Raw genomic sequence first — 17,336 nt, forward strand, 5'->3', positions numbered from 1 at the left:
ACGTTGGAAGACAGCACTATATATTGGCTTATGTTTGCTTGCTATGTGGAAGGCTGTCATCATAACCACATGAGCTAGAGACTTCAATTTTTTAAAAGACGGTTTTCGTTTTACAGAAATTGATATAATTGACCTCCCTCTCAACAAAGCTTCATAGAAAGCCTGAGTGAGCACGTACATGGTTTTTTCAAACCCTGTGTGTAGTCTGTTTAATACTTTATGCCCACTGGAAGAATTTATAATAAAATTCCATTTACCCCAGGTTTTCCCAGCTCTGTTAGCAATTTCCTAGAGTACTATATTTAACTCTGAAATCTTACTAATTAATGAATCTAATCATCCTCTCTGTCTTGAGTGTTCCTGATGCACCCATCGGGGTGTCTAAGCTCTGAATATTTAGATGTAATGTAGAGCTAACATTGTCCAAAGGAATGTCAACTGTGTGCTCCTCCATGCTTCATTTGCTTTTTCCTTTTTTCCTTCTTCTCTTTTATCTTTTTTCTCTTCATGCTTATCATTATCTGGCCTTGAGAAAGGATGTCGTCTCTTCACTGGGGGAAGGCTTTTGCGAAAAGGTGGGTTTTGCATTGTGTTCTGAAAGCTTAGGCTCAATCAGATCTCTTGCAGTAAGGTGTTTCACAACTGCGAGGTCCTGTGCACCTCCTCCTTAAATGTCTTCCTGAAGTCAGAATCCATATGGAGAAAAGCTGTCTTCCTGGGTTGGAAATGGAGAGGTGGCTTCTAAGATAGCCACCTCTGTGCAAGAGCACCTTAAAGATTAGGACTTTGGATTAGGGTACTGCGTGTATCAAGACATGGAAAAAGTGATAGTTTTGTGATAAGGGCGCTGAACTGGAATTCAGGAAATACATTTTAATACTGGCTGTGCTACAGACTTCCTGTGTGTTCTCTGGTTAGTCAGTCTCTCTCTGCCTCAGTTTGCTATCTGTAGGACAATGCAGTTGTTCCTTAACTGACCATGATGCGAAGATAAAGTCATTTTGTGATACTCTGCTGTGGTAAGTGTCGTAGAAGAGCCTTACATTTTTTTAAACTGTTTCCACATATTTAACCCACCAGTCATTTAAAAAAAGGTTAATTGCTAATAAAACCCTAGATGGGGTTAAAATATTAATGTTTTATTTGTGACTTTAAAAGTTATTAAATGGCCCCAGCCTGCCCTTTGCTTCCTGTTAGAAGGCTGGGGCTGTTACAGAAGCCCTTACTAGATGAAAACCAGTGGGCAGAACTGCATGTATTAGGTTGGGACTCTGCCTGTGAAAAAAACAAAAGCTTCTCTAAGGATAAGCTGTGTGGGAGGGAACTGAGAATCTGCTTGTGCTGATGGGTTAACAATGTGTTGAAGCAGTTGGTCAGGAAAGCAGCTTTTGAGCTTTGCTGCTTGCCAGGGGAAGTGGGTAACTCCATTAGCAGGGTAGGAGATACTATACTACTTCTCTTGCTTCTCAGCTTCCCCAAGCTTTCCTGAACAAGTATGACTTTCTGGATCAGTTACTCTCTGTACCACACCTCTGCTCCTTTGGGAATGTTTTGGATAGGTGGTAGGAGATTTCTTGTCTTTTTTTCGACATGTGGAGGAGACCCAGTGTAGCAGAAGGAACTTTGCCTGTCACCTTGTGCTGCCCTGATGACTTCTGCTACATGCATTGACAGAAGAGTACATGAAAACCTCCTCTTCAACCAGGGTGTGGAGGCTTGGGCTATTAAAAAAAATAATAATCATACACTCAAATTTAATACAAAAAGTGTATTTTCATAGGAACTCATACTGAGTAGCCATAAACGTTGACTTTTTTTAAAAAGGTGATTTGATGATAGAAGTAGTAAGAATTATAACTTAAAGGGTGGCTTTTGTCACCATCACAATTAATGAGGCTTCATCTACTCTCAATATGCTGCTGCATCATCCCTCTTTAAAAAAAATTTGCATCCTAATTTAGCAAGTTCATCGAAGTTGCTGTGTGGAAAATTGCCCTAGTTGAGAAAATGAAAGCTAGTGTAAATCCGATACTTCAGGAAGATGGAATAGAGGAATAATTACCCTTTCATATGAGAGGGGGACTTATTTAATTGTTTAGCATTTTACAGCTCTGAAAGGATGCATAGGAACAGAATTCTTTGGTAATTGATATCCCTGCCTTTTGCATTTTACCTGTACAGTGTCAGGCCCTCTGCTCTACCATCAGTTTCACAAGTAGAAGCGGATCTCATGCTGGAATTTATAGAAAAAGTTATAGATGTAATTTTCTACTTGTGGGGGAATTCTGCACCATTATGTCTGTGCAGAATTCCTGTTCCCCACAGATTTCTTTTCTTCCCTGCAGAAAAATGACTTTTTCACAGGGAAGTCGCAAGAGTGATCACCTGCCCCTCCCCACCAGCATGGGCATGTTGTTTCAGGTGCCCAGAGCAGCCGGCAAAGAGGTCAATCACTGAGGGGTGGTGGAGCTGAGGACTCTCCAGCTAGTGGCTCCTACCCTGCACCGGCTCAGCTGCTAGTTCTGTCTGGGCTAGAGGCGGGAGACGAAAGAAATTGCTCTTCCCCTGCAAGGAGTGGCTGGGTCTGGGTTAGACCCACCTCCAGAAACCTCCTCCAGCTGCAGGAAACTCTGTACCCTCCCCGCTTCTTGCCCCCATCGCTCTTCAGCCACCGGGGGGGGGGGCGGCGAGGAGGAGGAGCAGGGAAGCAGTCACTGTATGGGGAGCTGCTCCTCCATCTTCCCAACCCGTGTGCACCTGGATCCCCCCCACACAGACTCCCTACACCGAGCCTCATCCCTTGCACCCAGAATCCTTCCACCAAGTCACCCGCACCGAACCTTTGCCCCACTGATCCTCACCCCCTGCACTCCGAGGGGCCCCCCCGTACCACTCCCTCCCACTGAGCCCTAACCCCTCTGCATCCAGACCTTTGCGCCCAGACCATCCCCCACTGAGGCCCTTGCACTTGAACCCCCACGGTGATGAGCCCTACCCTCCCTGCACCTGGACCCGCAACCCACTGAGCCCCAACCAGCTGCACCCAGACCCCCACTCCATCAAGCCCCACTCCCCAATACCACTGAGCCCCCACATCCAGATACCCCTGCTGAGCCACATACCCCCCAGACACTTTTTCTGAGACATAGCCACCTTAATCTGGACCCTTCTGTCCCTTCACCTGGAACCCCACAACGAACCCCTGTGCATCCTGATCCCCCCTGCGTCTGGTATCCACTGAGCCACCTGCATTCAGATTGCCCCACACAGAACCCACTCACCCCACCCTGGATCCCCCTCCACACTTGGATCCTGCTGGGCTGAGCCTGTCTGCCCACACCTGGTGTGCCTGGCGCAGGGGGGCAGGGCACTCGGGTGTTTATGGAGTAAGCCTGGCCCTTGCGCTGTGTCAGGATCGGGTGCAGCCTAACTGCTGAGTCAGTGTCCTGGGAGCAGGGAGGCTACAGGGTGGTCTCCCACTTCTGTGCAGCCGGTGGCCTGTGTTCCCCGCTGCCATGCTGGAGCCTCCACATTTATTTACTGACCAATAAAAATTGTAGAATTTTAAAATATTGTGTGCAGAATTTTTATTTTTTTTGGTGCAGAATTCCCTCAGGAGTAAGTTTTCTAACTCAGGAATCCCTTGCATCTCACCTAGGGGAATTCCATATTAGGCCTGATCTTGGCGGCGAGAGAGAAGAATTAATCACTTGCACTTAAGCAACCACTAATTTTAGTTCTGTGATTGATTTGATTGCCTTTTTTATGTGCAAACAGAATAATTCCAAGCCACTAATGTGAATATACCTGGTGCTGCAAATGGGTCAGTTTCACAAAGCTGAAAACAGTTGAGCCAAATCAGTTGGGGGGAGAGAATATAAATAGAAAATTGAGAATGGTATATTGGGCACTGTATAAGAACATTTTACTAGATGTCCAGAAAGTACCATTGAGAGAGGATACACAGGTTAAAAAAACACAGCTTGTCTTAGGAGGGGAAGTGAAAGCAGGTATAAAAAAGGGGAAATTGATACATCGAGAGAGATATCTAAACGGGGAGAGTGAAAGCAGTGAATATAAGCTAGGAATTGTAGAAAATTGATAAGGGAATCAAAAGGACATCTGTGACCTGCAGAATTAAGGACAAAAAAGAGTTTCTTAAATATATTAGGAGCAAAAGGAAGCCTAACAATCGTTTTGGTTCGTTACTAGATGGAAATGGTAGAATTCTCAGTAATAATGCAGAAAAGGTAGAAGTGTTCTATAAGTATTTCTGTTCTGTATTTGAGAAAAAGCCAGATGATGTATTCATGTCATATGTTAAACACTTTTCTGTGCCAACAATAACATCCTTCTTAATTATATAGCAGCCACTTTTAAAATCAGCCGCTCTAGACAACTTGCATCCAAGAGTTTTGAAAGTGTTGGCTGATGAGTTTAGTGGACCATTACTGTTGGTTTTCAGTAAGTCTTGGAACACTGGCTTTCTTTCTGTCCTCTGAAACAACCCAGCTAATTATAGGCCTGAATTGGTCCCAGATAAAATGATGGACTGTCTCAGATAGGATTCAATTAATGAAGAATTGAAGGACAGTAACATGTAATGCCTGTCAGCAGAGGGTTATGAAAAATAGAACTTGTCAAACTAGATTTTTTTAAAATGAGATTACAGGTTGGCTGATGTGATATAGTTAGATATCTGTATAAGGCATTTGACTTGGAACTTCATGACATGATTAGGAAACTGGAAGGATTCAAAATCAGCATTGCATACATTAAATAGATTAAAAACTTCTCTAATGACAGGTCTCAAAATGTAAATTTAAAGAGGGAATCAGTATTGAGCACATGTTTATAATGGCACCCCATAAGTATCAGTTTTTTGGCCCTACATTATTTAATGTTTTTATCAATGAGCTGAAAGAAGATGTAAAATCATTACCAATAAAGTTTGTAGATATTGCAAAGATTGGGAGACTGGTAAATAACGAAGAGAAAAGGTCACTGATACGGAGCAATCTAGGATGCTTGGTAAACTAGGCTCAGGCTAACAATATGCGTTTTAATACGGCCAAAAGTAAGATCCGTCACCTTGGCCTGCATTTTTTGTCCTTTACTTACAGGATGGGCAACGCTGTTCTCCAGAAACAGTGACTCTATAAAAGATGCGGGGCGACTTTGTGGCTAATTAGCAGAACATAAGCCCTTTCGGCCAAATGCAATTCTTGCATGTGTATATATAGGGTTATCGAATAGGAGCATTGAGGTTATATTACCTCTATATTTGGCACTGGTGGAATATTGTGTCCAGTTCTGGTGTTCACAATGAAGAAGGATGTTGATAAATTGGAGAGGATTCAGAGAAGAGCCACAAGAATGATTAAAAGATTGAAAAGCATATCTTATGGTGAAAGACTCAAGGAATTCAATCTGTTTAGCCTATAAAAAGAGAAAAGTAAGGGATGACTTGATCAGTACTTACAAGGGGACCAGAAATCTGGTAATAGAGAGCTCCTAAACCTAACAGACAAAGGTATAACAAGATCCAAGAGCTGGAAGTTGAGGTTAGACAAATTGAGACTAGAAATAAGACACAGATTTTTAATAGTGAACGCAATTAACCATTGGAACATCTTACCATGGGTTGTGATGGATTCTCCATCACTTGAGATTTTTAATCAAGATTGGATGTTTTTCTAAGATATGCTCTAGTTCAACCACTGGTTTTGGACTTGAAGTATGAGTTAATTCAGAGAAGGGTTATGGCATGTGTTATGTAGATCAGACTAGATGATCACAGTGATCCCTTCTGTCCTTAAAAATCAGTGAAGCATTTTTCGTTGCAACTGACACTTGAGCATGTGCAACCTTGTCATACCTGCAGTCCATTTGTGATCTTGTGCACATAGCTGAGCTTGGAGCGAAATAGAATTCTGCTGGCGTGATTCTTCCAGATCAGTGAGGATTGCTGGGGCACTGGTTTTAGGCTGTCCCCAGCTAGAAGAGTAGTAGAAGCTGCAAGCAGAGTGAGGAATTGAAGGAAGAGGTGACTGGGATCCACTTTGGAGGTTGAGATGGGCAGCACCAACAGTGAAATGACAGCGGAACGGACATGAGCTAGGTGGCAAGAAATACTTGCGGTTGGGGACAGTGTTTAGATACACAAGTGTGAAAGGTGTGTATGGTGAACGTCCTGGGGGTTGGGGTGGACAGTATGGAGGATACAGAAAAGTATTGGGTAAGTGGAGAGTAGGAAAAACAGGATGGATACAAATTGATTTTTTTTAAAGGATTTTTTAATTTAAATACATTTTAATTTAAAAAATAAACTTATTAAATCTGAAATTATGGCAACCCGCGTTAAAGCCTAAATTGTCTACAATCAATCATTAAAATAAAATGTAAAAAAAATATCCAAGCAGTATATATTTGCCAAAATTTTAAACACAGTCAGACCCCTGAACTGGTGGAAGTTAGTGGTTAAGCATCTGGATCCAGAGTGTGTTCAAGTGCTAAGCCAGCTTTTGATAGCAGTAGCCTATTTTGTAGGTGCAAAGAGAATATTTTCTTCTTCTCAGTTTATTCTACTAGTTCAGTTCAAGGACTAGTCTATCAAAGTTGAGAAACCAATTGGGAGTCAAAAAAGCAGAAAAACTTTGTTTTCTTCTTTGAATCCGTAAATCAAAACGAGGCATAAGAAGATGAAATCTGTTAGTTCTAAAATCCTGAAGAACATTGTGACCCGGAAACAGTTCAATTGACTACAGATAATCAATCTTAAATGAGAAATGTGTTTTGATAAACTTTTTTCTTATGTATTCAACATATTAAAGGTAGTTTTATGTAACTGATAATTCTGAAATGCTGTTTTTGTGCATGTTTCTTTGAATTCCAATTTCCATTCAAATGCTGCTCAACACAAATAATGTGTAATATATATTACACATTTGTGTGTGTATATATATGTATATGCATCATTTATATTTTCTAACTATTCAAATATTAAGACTGAATGTATGTTAATTTATATCATTAAATTAAATAAATATATATAGATATAGTATACCCTTTTGGTTAGCCAAAAGTAGTACTGAATTTATTGTAAAGACTATGTTTAGTTACAAATCAACATGTTTTAATGGTAACCTGGCTTTAGGAAAATAACTAAAAAAAAAGAGTACAAATGCAAAATAATATTAAAATTGATGATTTAAGTCAAAGTTTCCTGCTTGCTGATTTAAATAATTATTAAACTCAGTGATTTAAAATAAATCCATCCTCAGGAAAAGGAATGAAGGGAGAACAAAAACAAGGAAGCCATAATAAGGCTTTGTTTTATAGAGTTTCCTTTAAATCATATATGAAAAAGAGATGGGAGGAGAAGCATGGAAAGAGGTTTCACCTCCTCACAAAATACCTGTTATTGACTTGATATACCAAATTAATTCAGACAACACAAGGGGACCCATATTATTTTATGCATCTAAGTGAGACCATATGGTGGGAAAGAGGAGAGAATTGGGACCAAAACCCAGATTCTCTTCCACCCTACCCTGCTGTGGTAGATGCTCCCAGCAAAAGCTCACTGGTTTCAGTCTTGTCTGAGAAATGTAATTCAAAGGTTCGTCTAAAATTGGCAACTGTGCAAGAGGACGGAGGCAGTCAATTCCCATGGCACTAAATTGAACAGACTGATTACTCAAATGCATTGAATCCTCCTTTCCCATATAGACTTCTTGGATACATGTTAACACTGGTTACTGGTTACTTCAGAATGAGCAGTTGATCCAAAGGCCTTGAAACAAATACCACCATGATAGGATTTGACAATTAAACTCTGGCTATTAGGGGTTATTTTCCAGGATACTTGAAGTTCTCTTTCTAAAGTTTGTGGCTATACAAAAATGTATTTCTGTTGGCATTGCAGCATTTCTGTTATAGCAAAGTTTTTGTTAGCAGAAAATAGCTTGAAGGTTTTACATTCAGCTAACAGTTAACAAATGATATATACTGTTGGCTCCTCGCCATGAGAAAGTGCTACAGTACAAGTGAGTTCGGGATACAAATAATCAGAAAGTTGACAAAAGGGTTAAAAAAAAAAATTCAACAGAAATAGTTTTCCTTTTCCTTTTTTTTTTTTTTTCAACTAGGTCTTGTTTGGGAGCATTTTAAAAAACACTTCGAGGAGGCAGCAAACTCAGCCTGTGGAACAATTTCTTTAGAGCAACCCCATCCTTCCTTATGTGACCCAGGGTGTCTAGGGTAGCCCCCATTGAAAATGCAAGGTCAGAGCAGGCTGCAAAAAGGAGAGCAGATTCTTGCAAATTGGAGATGAGCACTGTTAGATTCACCAACCGGTCACAAACTATTCTCCTGGTCCCCCACACTAGTTATCAAGAAGCTGAAAAAAGAAATCACACAACCCCCTTTACTGCATTCCAGTTCTCTAGTTCCCGATCAACACCTAGGTCCAGTAAAGTGAGAAGTTATTTACAACTCTGCTCACTATTACAAAAGGTTCTTCTAAACACCAAAGGGCCAGCCACGTTACCAGGTCAATATTAGTTTGGATCTTACCCAAAATACCACACTGCCAGCCAATCCTTTAGTATCTAAAACTAAAGGTTTATTAGAATAGAAAAGAACAAGGAGAGAGTTATTAACTTGTCAAAGCAGTCAGATACATACATGAAACTTCAGGGTCCATATATCAGATTCTTAACAGTATTGGTGAGTTTGCTGGCTCGAAAATCCCTCTGGAACACATCCAAAGCTTGGATCATTCAGTCTTTGTTCAGAGCTTCAGTTTGTATGTAATGAAGTTACTCCAGAGGTGAGGCACAGGATTGAAGACAAAATTGAGAAGATGCAGCTGCCTTTTATATCCTTTGCCATGTGGCTTGTACTTCCTTTGTCCCAAACAAACTCTCAGCACATGGGCACTTGCAGTTCCCTGTACAGACTTGTCCTTACTGTCCGGCTGACTCATAGGTGTAATCTCTGCCTTCTCTCAATGAGTTAATTGTATGGCTGATTGCCTTTGATAGGCCATCAAGCAGACTAGATAGTGCTGATGCCAATCTGTCTGGGGCGTGTCACCCAGAAACACAGCACACATTTGAAGTACAAATATACAATACATATTTATAGTTTACAATACAAAGATGATACATACATATAAATGTGATTATTATATTTAGCGAATTAAACTTTTACACTGATATCTTACATGGCATATCTGGTAAGGTTAATTACATTGGCAGGATATTATTGATACCAATATTATAAGTGTCTCATGTATTCCATACAGCATCAGACCATATGTCAAAATCCTAAAAAGTACTGAGCCTTTGTACCTAATACTTTATTCAGTGGATTTTGTGGGAGTTCAGCACCTTTTAGAATTGAACCCTTAAACAGTGGTGTGGAATCAATACTGAAGTTGATCAGAGCTGCCTCTAACTGCTGCCATATAGGTCCATAAAGAAGGAGAGAGTGTGTGGATCAGATATACTAGTGACACCCAAAATGTGTAATTGTAGATTGCTGTAAAACAGAAATTTCTCCAGTTCAGGTTAATTACTGAGCGATATGTAATGCTTCAGAACTTCGTTTTTGTAATTGATGTACTTGTTTTATTTAACACTTTATCTTACACATTTATTATCTTTATCACAGCACACCTCTCATGGAGAAGGACGTCAAGAAGTTTCATCACGAACTGGGCGCTCTGGAGCTCGCTGTAGAAATTCTATAGCTTCCTGTGCAGATGAGCAACCTCATATTGGAAATTACAGACTTCTTAAAACTATTGGAAAGGGGAATTTTGCAAAAGTAAAGTTGGCTAGGCACATCCTTACTGGCAGAGAGGTAAAATGCTTTTGTTAACTCTGTAAAGCATGCTCTATTGCACTGGTTCTGAAAGCGCTCTTTAAATAGCGTTATGTGGAGTCCAAGAATAACATGGCATTTTTCTTTAGAGAGAAATGGATAAACCCCCAAAACTTCTATGCATTTGCTGGAAAGTGAAATGTTGAAAACAAAAATATAGAAAACTAAATTCTTGGCTTTTAGTGATGTATACAAAATGCTGTTTATTAAAAAGGGCCTGTTTTATACTGGATCTTTAAGAAATGTTTGTTAGCAAGTTGTTGTCTTTGGCAATTCTTCAAGGTTGAGGGTGATTTCTTTCACAAGTTTTATTTTTATTGAGGAGTCTGATTGTTGCCACAGGCTCGTTGGCAGACGTTGCAGGTGGTGTTGGCCATGATTGCTGGGTGACGGTTGTCTGGCAATTTTCTGTGACCAGGGCAAGGCAATTCTCCTCAAGTGGACATTCCTTCTCTGACAGGTCTTCACCAGTTATCCCTTTCCCGGGCTACTGCCTCGCAGCGTGTGGCGTCAAAGCCACATCTCTTGATGTTTATCTTGAGGGTGTCTTTAAAGTGTTTCTTTTGACCTCCCTGTTTCCTTTCCCCTTTGGTGAGTTGGGTGTACAGCAATTGTTTTGGTAAGTGTATTTCAGTCATGCACCCACAGTGCCCGCTCCGCCTCAGCTGGTGCTGGATGATCCGGGCCTCAGCACTGAAGATGTTGGCCTCTGTGAGGACACTGGTGTTAGTGTGGCGATCCTCCCACTTTATGTTGAGGATCTTCTGAAGAAAGTGCTAGTGCTGGCATTCCAGGTTTTTCAGGTGTTTTCTCTAGGACGTGGGGCGGCTCTCCCAATGTTGCTGCCCCAAGCAGTCGCTGCTGAATTGCCGCTGCTCCCAGAAGAGCGGCAAAGCTGCCGCCGAATTGTCGCCTCAGGACGTGGACTGCTGCCTGATTCCAAATGCCGCCCCAAGCACCTGCTTGCAAAGCTGGTGCTTGGAGCCGGCCCTGTATAGGACACCCAAGTCTCACAGCAGTAGAGGAGAGTTGGGATTACCACTACTTTACAACCTAAAAGTCGAGGGTGTGTTCTGAAGTATCTGTTAAGTAAATGAATAATATTGAAATTTGCTAGGAGAATTCCTTTGCATATGTAAACAGAGGCAGAATATATAGCACTTATAAGCTCTTTGAAGCAGGGAGCCTTTGTGTGTTTGCACAGTGTCTTGCACAATTGAGCCCTGACCCATAACTAGTTTCCTAGGTGCTACTGCAATACAGTTAATAAGTTGTAATTTACATCTGACAGTTCCTTTCTGTGGAAATAAATTATATTCCTACTAGTAAACAGTTTATTTGCTATAGAAGGTGTTTCTTGTTGCTGTACCTTCGTTATCAATAGCTAGTTTCAATCTACTGCAGGGTAAAGACTTTTCCTTTTCAGCACTTCTTGTTGACTTAAATTGATGGGTTTGGAATGAACTTGGGCATTGTGAGGTTGAAGTGACCCTATTGGCCAAGATCTACAAGGAAAACTAAGTTGCTGAACGCAGTAGTATTGGGGATTTAGTAGGTGGCGTTTCCATACCTGAGTCAATACAGAACCAATGGTACTGGAGGCAGTGGAGGTGTGTCATCTCTAGAATGGGCCATGGTTGACCCATCCACCACCTATCTCCAGAATAATGCTAGTGTCCTGACTTCTAATTTGGGTAATTACATTCTGACTACTTAAATTCACTTTGCATTAATAATATTCATTATTTTGTGTCCTAAGCTGTTGTGTAATATTGCAATTTTCTGTTAAATATGGTTTAGAGAATGTGAATGCCATGGACTCCAGAGGTGGGATGTAGCATGTGACAAAGACCCAAAAAAGAGGATACCTTTTTCCCTTTGGTGTAAATCTTTTGTTTAACCTCAGTTTCATGATGTTACATTTCTGAAGAAAATAACTTTCAACAGTAAAAGTGAGGGACCATCATATTTGTGTGGAATTTACGTAATTTGGAGACTAAAATAAATGGCATCTCTCAAAATGAGGGACACTTAAGAGGTATGCTCTTGTAAGAGTAGCGTATAAAGTACTTTGAACTATTTCTGGAGGAAAGACAACATATAAATATGGCAGGTTTCAGAGTAGCAGCCGTGTTAGTCTGTATTCGCAAAAAGAAAAGGAGTACTAGTGGCACTGTAGAGACTAACCAATTTATTTGAGCATAAGCTTTTGTGAGCTACAGCTCACTTCATCAGATGCATTCAGTGGAAAATACAGTGAGGAGATTTATATAAACACAGAACATGAAAAAATGGGTGTTATCAAGGAGAGTACTGTTATCTACTGTAAGGAGAGTGATCACTTAAGATGAGCTATTACCAGCAGGAGAGCGGCAGGGGGTGGAGAAAACCTTTTGTAGTGATAATCAGGGTGGGCCATTTCCAGCAGTTAACGGGAATGTCTGAGGAGCAGTGGGGGGTGGGGGAAATAAACATGGGGAAATAGTTTTACTTTGTGTAATGACCCATCCACTCCCAGTCTCTATTCAAGCCTAAGTTAATTGTATCCAGTTTGCAAATTAATTCCAATTCAGCAGTCTCTCGTTGGAGTCTGGTTTTGAAGTCTTTTTGTTCTAATATTGCGACCTTTAGGTCTGAAATCGAGTGACCAGAGAGATTGAAGTGTTCTCCGACTGGTTTATGAATGTTGTAATTCTTGACATCTGATTTGTGTCCATTTATTCTTTTATGTAGAGACTGTCCAGTTTGACTAATGTACATGGCAGAGGGGCATTGCTGGCATACGATGGCATATATCTCATTGGTAGATGTGCAGGTGAACAAGCCTCTGATAGTGTGGCTGATGTGATTAGGCCCTATGATGGTGTCCCCTGAATAGATATGTGGACACAATTGGCAACGGGCTTTGTTGCAAGGATAGGTTCCTGGGTTAGTGGTTATGGTGTGTGGTTGTTGGTGAGTATTTGCTTCAGGTTGGGGGGCTGTCTGTAGGGAAGGACTGGCCTGTCTCCCAAGATTTGTGAGAGTGATGGGTTGTCCTTCAGGGTAGGTTGTAGATTCTTGATGATGCGTTGGAGCGTTTTTAGTTGGGGGCTGAAGGTAATGGCTAGTGGCGGGGTTCTCTTATTGTGTGTATATAAATCTCCTCATTATATTTTCCACTGAATGCATCCGATGAAGTGAGCTGTAGCTCATGAAAGCTCATGCTCAAACAAATTGGTTAGTCTCTAAGGTACCACTAGTACTCCTTTTCTTTTTGCATATAAATATGAGAATTCATCATCCTACTGCATGTATAATCATCGGTCTGAATGTCCTCCCCAAAGGTATTGCTCAGAGGTTTTTTTGAGAGATATTACAGCTATTTTTGTGGTCATGTACCACTGTTTTGGTCAGTGATGTTTCTGAACTTCAAGAATAATCAGCATTATGTGCTGTTGGTTGTGCTGTGCCCTCTTGCTGTCAGTGAGATATGCACTGAGAGAAATCCTGATCCCTAGTATGAGGGGTAAAAATTTTACTTTAAAAGCTAATTTACTTTTGAGTCAACTCTTCCATAGAGTTTTAACATTGTGTGTAAAGTTTTATTGCCACAGTGAAAATACCTCTGTATACTTGAGTTCTGTATTTTAAAAAGCCTCCAACTACCTCATAATGACTCAAGAACTAAAAGGGAAAAAACTACTCATTCATGAAACAAGTACATGCTGAAGTTAGTTACTAAAATGCTATAGAGACTTTTCAACTATTTCTATATTTTTTTCTAACTGTTCAAGTACAACAGACCATAATAAACCATATTCTAAAGAGCTCAAAGTAAAACTGAGGATAAACATATTTTCAAAAGCGTCTAAGGGACTTGGATGATGTCAGCTTCCAAGTACCATTTTTAGAAGTGACTTAGGCACTTGTCATTTAAATGGCATATGTGCTTTTGAAAATGTTAACACCAGCAGGTCCCAGAGTGTGAATTCATCCCATCTTGATCAGCATCCAGTCAAGGAAAGAATCAGAATTATAATGGTATCTGTCATCTGCTGTGAAGTGGAACAAAAGATGCCCAGGCCTGTACTTCATTCTCTTCTAATTGCAAAGAAAACTGCTAGGATCAGAAGTTTCAAATTGGAATACCTCAATAGTTTAGCAGAAAAGTCAAAATTAAAATATACTTGAACCTGCTTGGGCACCAAACGTAGGCAGTATTCCTATTTAAAGCAAGCTCTCCTTACTCCCATCTGACAATTCAACAGGAGAAATTTGTTTTATTTTGGAATGACCATGTTCTCAGTGTAGGTTTTTGCCCTTTGCTTTGTTTTGGTTCTGTTCCCAGAGTATTTATGAAGATGCTCCTTGTTGTAGCAGCCATCAGGGAGGAAGGGATCCATTTCTATCTCCTCCTAGACAACCATTTGATCAGGGTACAATCCAAAGACATAGCAGAAGAAAACTCTCCATGAGCATTCCAGACTCTGGAGAAGCATGGCTTTGTCTTCAATCAGGAAAAGAGCCAATTGACTCCTCCATGGAAGATTCAACATTTGGGACTAAAATTGTGATGGTACAGATAAGTATTTGTGTCTCAGGAGAGAGAGGGAAAACTAAGAACACTAGTTTGAGTGGTTAGCAGTTTCAGAGGAGCGTCACTATCCATTTGTTATGTTGTTTCTGGAAATGATGGGGTCATGTATGTGTTCCCTTCAGTGGACCCAGGCTCACATGAGACTTCTTCAGAACTTTTTTCTATACCAAGTTTTATCTTGTCCAGTATCAAATGTCCAACACCTAGGAGTAGCACTGAACTCACTCCACTAGTACCTGTGGGGCAGCAGATTTACAGAAAATAGTCGTCATGCCTGAGGGCCAACCTAGAAGGTTGCAATACCCATTCAGGAAACTAGAACAATCCTATGATCGTGGGTTTCAAAAGAGAGAGGAGGCCCATTGTAGATGTCTGGAGCTTAGGGTGATACAGTATAGCGCTGCTTCCCACCATGAATAATGGTTGTTTGTTAGTATAATGGAGAAATGTCTGCCACAACTTGCTTACTTGTAAGGCCTCTGTCTTCAGAGGGAGGCACAACAGCAGCCTCTCCTGAGTAGAAAGAACCTGGGAAGTTTAAATGTCACTGAAGACTGGAGCAGCAGGAGGAAGATAGACCAAACAAGGTGGAGGGTTTTTCTGCAGATTTCCACAAACCTGACAAGAACATTTGGCTCTCCAATGGCAGTCCTGGTTTGCTTCCCTTTCAGTTTCAAGGTTCTCAAATTTTTGCCCATCAGAAGGACCCAAGGGTCATAGCAACAGATATCCTGTCTTAGTCCCGGCACCAGAGTTCTTATATGCTTTTTCCATTGCTTCCTTCTTTTATTGAGGATTAGTCATTAGATCAAGAGGGAAAAAACAATAGTAATCTTAGTGGCACCCCTTGGCCAAAGAAGCAATGTTGTCCCAACCGAGTCATTTCAGCAAAGAGGTCTCCCTCGTTTCGGGTACACTGGAGGGATCTTTTATTTCAAGGCTTAGTGTTTGCGTGGTGGTTCCTGAGAAAGAAAGAGGATATTTGGAAAAGTTCATCTCCACTCTGGAAACCTCACCGTGATTCCTTTCTGACATATGAGAGAGCATGGCTGATATTCAAAAGTAATGGTATAAGATCTACAACACTCCTTCAACATTGACCACGATGTTTGGAATTCTTGCAAGTCGGCTTTGTATCATGGGTATCAAGAGTCTCCATTCTGAAGGGCTGGCTGATGTTTTGTCAACCATACTTAGTATAACAGGTAAGACGAGGGTTTTATCTCTTCCCCAGGATGTCAGCTGTATGTAGGAGTGGCAGAATTTGGTTTTTATCGTTTTTTGTAATTTTGATCATTCATATTGATTTTTATCTTTGTGTTTATTTTTAACTTTTTTAATTTTCACAGATGCGGGAAATTAGGGGGTGTAGGATTAGGGTGGTGGTGGTGACAGTAGAGTTGCAAAGGGCTTTCAGCTCAGCCAAAGGACCCGAGATAACCCCTGGGTGCAAGGTCTGGGGGAGGTTGAAGTCCTGGCCCAGCAGAGCAGAGATCCCCAATCAGGGCCACAAGAAGGAGGAGGAGCCCCCAGCTGCAGGGACCGCCACCCCACTGCTGAATGGCTCCTGCCCAAGGATGGGCCCTCTACTCTTGGTTGTGAGTGAGTGGCTGTGACAATGGAGCTACAGAGGGCGCTCTACGCAGCTACTGGGCTGGTTTCACTGGATCCCTGCATACACTAGGTGTATGGGAGACTGCACTTGCTGTCTTTTACTGTTGGATTTTTTTGTTGATTTGTGTGTCCAGTGAAATTGATGTTTACTGGTGACTGGCAAGCCAAATCCTGCCAGTTTACTGGTATCAGAGAGCTTTCTTTGGTGGCAGTAGTGCCATGTGTATAGAGGTGAGAGGTGGACTTAGTTTACAGGACCCAAATCCGTTGAGTCTTTATAGGTAGAATCAAGTATCTTTAAATGCCACCCAGAAACTAATTGGAACCTAGTTCATGTCAGAGAACAAATTTGATCTGCTTCCTGCAGGAAGCACCACTTAATCAGACATCTTCATTCTGTGCTATTTCCAGGTGGTCTTGAGGGGCCAGCACCATGTACAACATGTTAAAGTAATCCAATCTACAGGTGGATCACTGTGCCTCCAGTCTGTATCCAAAAGAGGTCTCAAGGTGTAAATAACCTTTTTATCTAGACAAGTGTAATTTGACTGATGTGATATGAAGATAAAAATATGTCTTGATCCCATGCAAGGTAATGAATCAAAGGAAAGAGACTTATTACTCAGTGTGTTTGTAGGTTTTTTTTTCTAAAAGGGATGTTTCAAGATTTCATAATAGAATTTAACCCCAGAAAATGGTAGTGAAACTGAACTTTGTTTTTTCACAGCATACTCTGTAGTGGAATGTACTACCCAATCCCCTCCAACGTTAAAATGCTTTTTTGTAGTCTACTGGTGACAGCTCACCACTGTCTTACATATAGAAAGAGGCTCAGAACAAACTTGAATCTGAACTCTCTTGAACTGTGGGAATATTGAGATGCTGATCTGGTTCTGAACTTCAGAGTTCAGGCCTATGTCTGTATATAATGGCTTCTCTGATAGTGAAGGTGGTTCTTTAAGTGCTGGTCTCTGTTTATTCCACTATGGATACTCATGTGCTTCGTGTACCTGAGGCATGAAAATTATTGCTAGCAGTGTCCTTTGGACCCTCGGCCTCATGCTCTGAACTTAGGATATAAGGGGCAGTGTGGACCGAGCACTTCTCTAGTTCCTTCCTGTGATCTAAGAGCGAACGCTTCAGTGTCCACAGAATTTGCTGCGTCCTTCAGCATTTTGTAAATAGTTTTATTTTACAATAGATAGCTAGAATAGATTTGGGCTTGGAATGTCTGTGACAGGATGCTCTACCC

The 17,336-nt window shown here is 41.1% G+C and overlaps 1 protein-coding gene across 5 annotated transcripts in view; it reads left to right on the top strand.

The window, feature by feature from the left end:
- Positions 1-17,336, top strand: part of MARK3 (microtubule affinity regulating kinase 3) — a 112,616-nt gene that overhangs the window by 14,397 nt on the left and 80,883 nt on the right. For 4 of the 5 annotated variants that reach the window (XM_077819426.1, XM_077819424.1, XM_077819425.1 and 1 more), the window contains exon 2: positions 9,679-9,870. The exons of the other annotated variant lie outside the window; for it this stretch is intronic. In XM_077819426.1, the coding sequence (XP_077675552.1) occupies positions 9,679-9,870 (192 nt within the window). The remainder of the gene's footprint in view (positions 1-9,678; positions 9,871-17,336) is intronic. 5 annotated transcript variants of the gene reach the window in all.

Source organism: Eretmochelys imbricata, chromosome 6, assembly GCF_965152235.1.
Source record: "Eretmochelys imbricata isolate rEreImb1 chromosome 6, rEreImb1.hap1, whole genome shotgun sequence".
NCBI classification, from domain to species: Eukaryota; Metazoa; Chordata; order Testudines; family Cheloniidae; genus Eretmochelys; species Eretmochelys imbricata.